Source organism: Poecilia reticulata, linkage group LG17, assembly GCF_000633615.1.
Source record: "Poecilia reticulata strain Guanapo linkage group LG17, Guppy_female_1.0+MT, whole genome shotgun sequence".
Lineage (NCBI taxonomy): Eukaryota > Metazoa > Chordata > Actinopteri > Cyprinodontiformes > Poeciliidae > Poecilia > Poecilia reticulata.
Window position 1 is genome coordinate 14,862,192 of NC_024347.1, and position 8,532 is coordinate 14,870,723.

General features: G+C 36.5%; 1 protein-coding gene across 1 annotated transcript; it reads left to right on the forward strand.

The window, feature by feature from the left end:
• The first annotated feature begins 671 nt into the window (after positions 1–671).
• Positions 672–7,657, forward strand: sugp1 (SURP and G patch domain containing 1). The gene is made up of 13 exons (XM_008433857.2): positions 672–889; positions 1,026–1,129; positions 1,358–1,606; positions 1,765–1,888; positions 1,994–2,094; positions 2,821–2,944; positions 3,054–3,382; positions 3,473–3,579; positions 4,338–4,515; positions 4,621–4,727; positions 6,025–6,170; positions 6,586–6,715; positions 7,140–7,657. Exons 1-13 carry the CDS (start codon positions 687–689, stop codon positions 7,164–7,166), a joined length of 1,929 nt encoding a protein of 642 aa, XP_008432079.1. The 5' UTR covers positions 672–686; the 3' UTR covers positions 7,167–7,657.
• Positions 7,658–8,532: the final 875 nt, after the last annotated feature.

Below are 8,532 nucleotides of genomic sequence, written 5' to 3' on the forward strand. Positions count from 1 at the left end.
TATATATATATATAGCATCCGCATTTAACAACTCTACCTACACCTACGTGTTAATATTAACATTAAATTCTCTTACCCTTATGTTCCCCAAGAGATACTGATATTCGATATATGGATATGACTGGGTTTTGAGTCCTTAAAAAAGACTAAATATTACACTCCCTTTATTGTTCTTATTCACAGGACCACGTAGCCATTTTAAACCCCCTTTTTACATGTAGGGATTTTGAGTGCCAGATCGACATAGAGTAGTGTCTACTTGTTAAATGGCAGGAAAAAATTGTATCATTTTCACATTTTTATACATAAATGTATGAAAAATGCAGTGTGCATTTTATTTTCACACACCAGCCAGCATGCTAATGCTTTAAATAGCGGCATTTCGCTCCGGTAATAACTGCAAGTCTTCCAACTTAGCACATGTAGAGACTGACATTTTTGCAGATTCGTCATTGCAAATTAGCCCAAACTCAGTCAGTATAAATAACATTGCAGTGCTCTGTATTAATGAGTAATAAAGGGAAACCAACATTTTTTATCTTGTTGAAAATATTCCTACGTAGAAATGTCCTCCTTCGGGTTCCTTTGAGTCGCCCGAATTGTATTATCAATGACCAATAAATGTATTAGGTCATTTGTAAACTTCATAGTAATTAGTCCTGATCAGAAAATGCCTTCAACTTTTTATGGCTGGATGTTGCGCTTTCAAATGTGTCTTAGGACGAGGAGGGTGGATGTCCAAACCAGGTCAGCAGCAAAAAAACAAGATGAACATGAATATTCTCCGCCAAGAGAAACTGATCGCTCAGAAGAAAAAGGAGATTGAAGAAAGAATGGCAGAGCAAGCAAAACTGAATGCTCAGACAGCAAGCAAGTCCCTGCCTCCAAGGTAGTCAAACATCTGCAAAGCTGGGATTGACATTAAATATTTTAAAATATATCAGTCAGTGTGTTTTCTGGGGAAATTGTTTTTTATTCTCGTGGTCTTTGAGTGAACTAAGAGATTTGTTTTCTTATTCCTGTAGTTTACCCATTCCTCAGGGACCTTCTTCAAATAAATTTGCAAATGATGGAAGCTTCTTACAGCAGTTCATGAAGATGCAAAAAGAAAAAACAGACAATACTTCGGGTAAGTTTCTTTATTTGCATTGTTTTCTTATTGAAATTACGCATTCTTTCACTTCTGTTTGGCGATCTAATGTTGTTACATTAGATTTCAACCAATCATGAGAAATGCTTCGAAGTATGACGTGGTTGTTTTAACTTATTCACGAGAGTCATTAAAAAAAAAATTGAGAATTATTAGATATTTAATAGATACCAGAATACATAAAAGGTTTCATCTTACGCTTTCTAGATTCCACCAGCGACTCCAAGGCTCCTTTAAGTTCAGGTCCATCTCCATTGGGAAACACTTTGCAGAAGAAAAGCATTTCGATTGGCCAGCGGTCCGGGGTCAAAGTTAGCAAAATGCTCAGTCAGTTCAAGAGCTACGCCCAGCCCAAGAAGAACCCAGTTCTCAGCCAAAGGCCTAGCGTGTTTTCCTCTCCTGATGATGACGATGAGGAAGAGGAGACCGATTACTCCAAGTTCTTAGAGATGAAAGGTAATTCAAGGCCTGTATCTTATAAATCTGACTGTGGACCGCTCCTTGCCTTGGACAGTTCAGTGGTTGCTTTGCGTGCTCCAGTGGAACAGTTGCCTTGTGTCTGGCATATTGTCATATGTGCCTTTTGAGTAAACATACTCATAGCCTGCTTAAAGTCTCTCCCCCAGTGGATTCAGACACCAGACTCATTATCAACAAGATGGCCTCTTTCGTGGCAGAAGGAGGACCTGAGCTGGAGAAGAAGGCAATGGAGGACTACAAAGATGATCCTATGTTCTCGTAGGTTTTAATATCTCGGTCAGATTCGTTTAACACAGATTGCGTTTTTTTATTTATTTATTTTTTTTATACTCATAAGGATTCATTATTCTTCTTGCCTTGCAGGTTCTTATTTGATAAAAGCAGCTTGGAGTATCTCTACTTCAAACACAAAGTTGCAGTTTTGAAGAACAATTTGCAGAAACTTGAGAATAAATCAGAAAATGGTAAAAGTTCAATTTGTACTTCACCTTCTATTTACTTTTATCTGTTTTATATACATTTTTTTTCAAACAATTAAACTTTTAGGGCACACAAACTGTGCTGCATTTCTGCAGCATATTATTAGATTATTAGATAGAACATTAAATAATTTAAATAATTCTCAAGCAGCTTTAGAAGAGATGCCATTTCTTAAAAGCTGAGTCGGCTGTAAAATGTCAAAGTCCGTTCTCCATTGTTAGCAGGTATCAACGGTCTTGCAGCAGATTCAAATAATTTAATTGAATCTTTACTGTGCTGGCCACATTCACTGGTACTCTTAGTAAAAATGCTTGAAAAACCTTGAAATAAATTAATACTTTCTTGTTAAAATGTCACTTAAGACACATGGTGGTCTCCGCTATTTCAAATTAAATATATTTTCTACTTGTACTTGAATCTAGAAATACATAATTTCTTGTCAGTATTTGATATGCACTGCCATTTGTCTTCTAAAGCTAACTTTACAAAACATTAAGGTAGTCTCATTTGGGTTAATTTGTTTATTTATTGTGCTAAAAGCCTCACATCCAAAGATTTCCCCATTCACCAGCCCTGTCCGTCCTTGCTCCTCCTCCCCTTTCCTCTTCTTATTCCCTATTGGCTCTAGACTGGTGCTGTGTGAGGGCCAGTTGAGTACGGTACAGTAGTAGAGTGTGAATTGAGTCCCAGTACTAATAGGCTGCTTAAAGTCTCCCCCCCAGTGGACGTGGAAACCCAGGAAATCATTGAAAATCTGGCCCGGTTTGTGGCGGAGGGTGGCCCCGAGGTTGAAGCCATCGCCATTGAACGCAACAGAGAAAATCCCGCATTCAGGTTCTTTTGTGTTTCTGTTACTCGTTTTCAAATTCATTCTGTCTTTTTTTTATTATTATTATTATTATTTCAGATCTAACAAAAATGTTTCCTCATCTCCATTCTCCAGCTTTTTATTCGACCAGCAAAGTCCAGCCTACTTTCTCTACAGAAAGAAACTACAAGAGCACCATTCTGCATCTCGACGCTCTCCGCCGTCGCCAGCAGACTCCAGGACAGACGTCCAGCGTCCCGTTGTGTCTTCGTTACCTGTAAGCTGCCCACATAGTCTGACCAGAACATCGGTGCCTCAACATCAGGAGTCAGAAACGCCTCCTGTCAAACGAAAGAGGAAGAGCAGGTGGGGGTCTGAAGAGGACAAAGTGCAGTTGCCAGTTGCACCAATTGTTATTCCCCAAGATATTAACGTCCCAGATCCTAACACACCCTCCCTATCTGGTAAGCCGTCTGTTTAATTCAGTTGCATTATTTTTAATGCTGTTTATGTCTGGTATATTTTGTGAATATTTGCTGTGTGGTCTCTTTCAGCTCAAGAGCTGAGCGGCCTCGGTTATAAGAAGGGAAAGCCACTTGGTTTGGTTGGAGTGACCGAGCTGTCTGAGGACCAGAAGAGACAAATCAAGGAACAACAAGAGGTAGATGGTTGCAAATGTCATTGTGATGTTTGTGTATTTAGAATTTTGTAAAAAAAAAAAAAAATTATTGTGAAACATGGGTAAAATTATAGTGGAGTTTAAACTGATTTAATTATGAGAATAAAGTCGTATGAAAATAAAAACATAGTGTAACAGGAAAAAAGATCTATTACCAAAATTAAGTCACAATATTACAATTTTATTCTGGTAATATTATGACTTTATTTTCGTAAGAGGTTCCTCTTGTAATTTGGTTTTTTATTGTTTTTTAGTATGGCTGTAATGCTCTATTGTACTTTAGCGTCTTACATTAATAATCCTATCTGATCATTACAGATAGGATTACTCAAACAACAGTCTTTATAGAATATTGATCTTTATTTCTGAGATTCCCAAAAGGCTGCCATCATTTCAAAAGCCATCATGTAATAGTTGAATAAAGACTCTGTTGGTTTCTCGAGGGCAGCAGACATGTTGTGGAAATTAAATACTCATCACTTTATGTCTCCTTAATTTTAAAACCTTCTGACACTGAATATTGCTAACTTTGACTTTATTTCTTTGCATTCTCTTATTGGAAAAGATTGAGCTGAAAGTCTTGGTGCATCTGTTCATACAGCTCTACATAAATCTTACCCTATGTTGTTGTTTTTTGTTTTGTTTTTTTTTACTAATAGAAAAGCCTTTTGCAGCCATAGCCGTTTAGATCTTATCATTTTAGTTTTTGCCAAACCCTCATCTCCGTCTTTACCACACAGATGCAAGAGATGTATGAAATGATCATGAAGCACAAACGTGCAATGGCAGACATGCAGAAGTTGTGGGAGAAAGCCATTCGAGATCACCAACACGAGTATGACAGCGACGAAGAAGTGGACCAGGATGACGGCACCTGGGAGCATCAGCTGAGAAAGATGGAGATGGAGAAAACGCGCGGTACGCCGGAGAAAACGTTGCTGTGCATTGTAACTGCAGCGACCACTTGTGATGGTTCCATTACCATTTTTATACAACTAACTTCATTCTTTTCTTCAATTCCAGAGTGGGCGGAGTCTCTGACAGAAATGGGGAAAGGGAAACATTTCATTGGAGACTTCCTTCCCCCTGAGGAGCTGGAGAAATTCATGGAGACCTTCAAGGCTCTCAAGGTTTGTTCTGCTTTCTTTTCATTTGTTTTTGATCTTATGAGAAAGATCCATAAAGAGTAATCAAATTCATAACCCTTAGTATATCATTTGTTTGGGTTTACCAGATAACAATGATGGCTCTTTGAAATTAATTCATGTTAATTGTCTGGTCACAGTGGTGTCGGTTCATTATCAACCATTATCATCTTGCTCTTTTTGAGGAAATCTCACAGGTTTAAGCTTTTATCATTTCCAACTAAACTGCAAAATGATATTTTGAAATAGAATAGTCAACACAATGGATACAAAAAATTATATCCAAAAGTGTCAAGTAAAAAGAAGAAACCCTACAAATAAAATTTTAAATATACAGTTAGTTTTACTCCAGGGTCTTTAAATCTTTTTGTGTATTCAAGCTGTCCAGCTTCAGGCTTAATAGTAGATTTTTCCAAGTGGAAATGGAAAGAAAAGTGTTTTTTTTTTCTTCCTCAGGTTTTCTGTGTATTGGTGAAACAGTTTGTGTGAACAATGAAGGCAAGTTATCCAGAGAGTACAGAGTACAGCTCTAGTCAAGAGGCTTGTCCTGTAATAAACTTTAATGCTCCATAATATACTGCACCCTACATCTCTACAGGACCAACAGAAACATTTGTACGAATAATATCAGCTTGAAAGAGCTTTTAATTTCTTTGAAAGTAGAATTAACTCAATTAATTTCTAACAAAGAACAATTGTTTCCTGGGTTTGAAACTGCAAGGAGTATATTATTTGAAAACATATACTTGGTTTTTTTTTATATACATTTGGTAACAATTTGAAGTGGGAAGAATATGACTAAATGTATCAAATGGAACCTGAATAAGACCGACCTTCAGCACATCTTTATGTCATTCAACATCTCCGTCATCAGCATAAATATAGATATGAACAAAATTAACTAATATTAATTACCGGTATATAAATGTATCTTAAAGTTTTTGGTAATCCAAGCAACTGATGTTTTTTGTTTTCTAAAAGGTAAAGGAAATTTCCTCTTTGTGTCCATGGTTTCCACAAAATAATTTCAAACTTTACTGGAAGCATTCCTCATTCCTAATCATCTGGGTTCAGTGTAATGTCTGCATCCATGTGAGGTTTAAACGCCTACGGCTGTGGAAGGAAATCCAGTTATCGATTAAAAAAAAATAAATCAAGATGCATGAGACAAGGTGGACATGCATAATCTCCTGGGCAGACGATAAAAACATCTGGATCATATTTTAACTGTGTCGGATATACGTCTCGGATACTTAAACAACTCTGTAATATTGTCTTGCAGGAAGGCCGGGACCCCGACTACTCAGAGTATAAAGAGTTTAAGTTGACGGTGGAGAATCTTGGTTTCCGAATGCTCATGAAAATGGGCTGGAAGGAGGGAGAAGGCCTTGGCAGTGAAGGACAAGGAATCAAAGCTCCTGTTAACAAGTGAGTCCTTCTCACTCTTATAGTAACAAAAACAAAGAACATTTCCTTTTATGTACATTATGTCCATACGTTCATTTAATGTAGTGTTTATGTTGCAGGAGTGGAATATTAATATAAAAATCATTTTTATCTRTTTGAAAACTTGAAAGATATTCCAACATAGATCAAACTTATATATTTAAAAATATTTATTTCACAGTTTTAAAACTCCAATGCAGCAATTCTCATCAGTTTAGGCACAGGTTAAACTAGATACCATTCATTACTAATTCAATTATTGTTATCATTGATAACAATTTTTACATTCACTTTTTAGACGTTTTTACATTCACTTTCTAGACAAAACAGTATTTTGCTCCCGGTCAGTCATAAACCACAAAGGTGATTTTGTGTTTTTCTCTTCGTCCTGCTCCAGAGGAACCACCGCCATGAACGGCGCGGGATTAGGAGTCGATCGTCCAGCTGAGCTATCGAAAGGCGATGATGAGTATGACGCCTTCAGAAAGAGGATGATGCTTGCCTACCGCTTCAGGCCCAATCCCCTGGTAATGAGTTTTTCACACTTTGACGTAGTTGAATTGTGCAAAGAGCTAACTCTACTAATTTCTCTATGCGACTATTCATACACTTTGAACTTCTCCACATCTTGTCATGTTACAAACACAAACGTTTATGCATTTTATTGGATTTTAATGCAATGGGCCAACAAAAACTAGCACTTAAGAAGATGCTTCTGGTCAGTTAAGATCATAAGAACTTTAACTTTCTGACATCTAAATTAGTTTATTTCATTCTGTCATTAAAAATTCTAAAAGCTATACTGAAGTTTCTGGTTTAATGTTAGAAAATGTGAAAAAGTTCAGTACTTTTACAGGGCTCTGTATGCATATAGTCGTTTTTGTAATTGTTGTTTGTACATTGTATTTCTACTGCGATATCCTAATGTGATCTACTGTCTTTTATTTGCAGAATAATCCACGGAGGCCATATTACTGATATAGAGGACTGTTTCTGTTTGTGCTCGTCGTTTCATTGTAACAAAAGGATAGTTTGTGCATCAGCTGCTCATACGGTTGGTTTTTAAAATCAAAAGTGTTTGACAGTAGAGATTTTTGCGTTCTTGTCTGAAAGGAAAAGAAAGAAAACATCTCAAACGTTGAAAAAGATTGTTGGGAAAATGTCGTGTATTACACTAAACTATCAGCTTTCTATAAACTTTTGCTAATTTGTCTGTTACATTGCGATGAATCTGTGTAACATGATCAAATATATGAAGAAGTCCATCTGGTTTTCATCAGTATTTCACTCCTGTGTTGTCTTGCTTTCTTATGGATCTGTGCGTCCTCAGCTAAATAAAAGTTTTGTATAAGTTCTCGGTCGTCTGTTTTACGTTCTCACATCGAGTGAGGTTGTCACTGTGCCCCAATCATTACAATGTATCATAACTTTCATTATTCACAATAAAAAAAAAATACAAAAAAACTTTACCTGAAATATAAGGTTCTGGAAAATACTTTTTGACTCCCAATTGCTGTACTTGTTTATCTAGAAACAAATTTGACGTACTCATTTTTATGTTGGGGAGGTGAGGGGGGGTTGTTCTATGCACTGGTATTCAAGTGCCTTTGAAACTCTTTATTTCTGGTTCTGGATGACTGCTTCAGTAAGCAGTGTTGACTGGAGAAACCAGYRGTAGGGAGAGTGACAGATCAGTGAAATCAGACCTTTAGTTTGCCATTCCCTAGAGAGGTTTACATGGGATAAATATAACTCAAGAGGTCCCAGCGAAGCAAGAGCTACTTTTTGGCCACATCATCAATCAGATAMAGGAGAGATCATAAAAATTGGTAAAACTGGTGGCATGCAGCTAGTATTTTAATTTGTCGCTCATAAATCAACATGGCTGAATACATTTTTAAATGGTTTGGCAAATKTAAAGTTATTTTCATCCAACCAGCAAGTTTGTCTCTGATTAGATATGAAACATCTCATAAAAGACAGGACAGTGTTCAAGGGGTGTTGCCTAAAAATAATAAAATTCTGGTTTCATTCATAATTTAGCAAAAGAAAAAATKTCATGTTTGTACCTATTAAAAAATGTGTGTGAAACATTTGTCATTRCAACCCTTCTTGTGGTTGCTAATCAGAAATTAAGTTTCCAGTGGCCAATCTTTATTTTTCTTCACTTGAATTTGCTTTTTATATTGATTTAGTTTTTTGGCATCACTGATATATTTATCTGTGGTCCCTGTCTCTTCGTAAAATAAACGGTCTTCCTTTGAAAAACTGAACCATGTATGTATGTACTCTGTAGATGTTTTTTAAATATAAAGTACTTAGATTTTTCTGTAGCACTATATAT

Excerpts from the sequence above, each read along its gene's own strand:
- sugp1 (XM_008433857.2), top strand. The coding sequence starts at position 687 with ATGGCTGGATGTTGCGCTTTCAAATGTGTCTTAGGACGAGGAGGGTGG. Across the intron at positions 1,130-1,357 it reads AAAAACAGACAATACTTCGG|ATTCCACCAGCGACTCCAAG; the intron begins GTAAGTTTCTTT and ends TACGCTTTCTAG. Across the intron at positions 1,607-1,764 it reads CAAGTTCTTAGAGATGAAAG|TCTCTCCCCCAGTGGATTCA; the intron begins GTAATTCAAGGC and ends GCCTGCTTAAAG.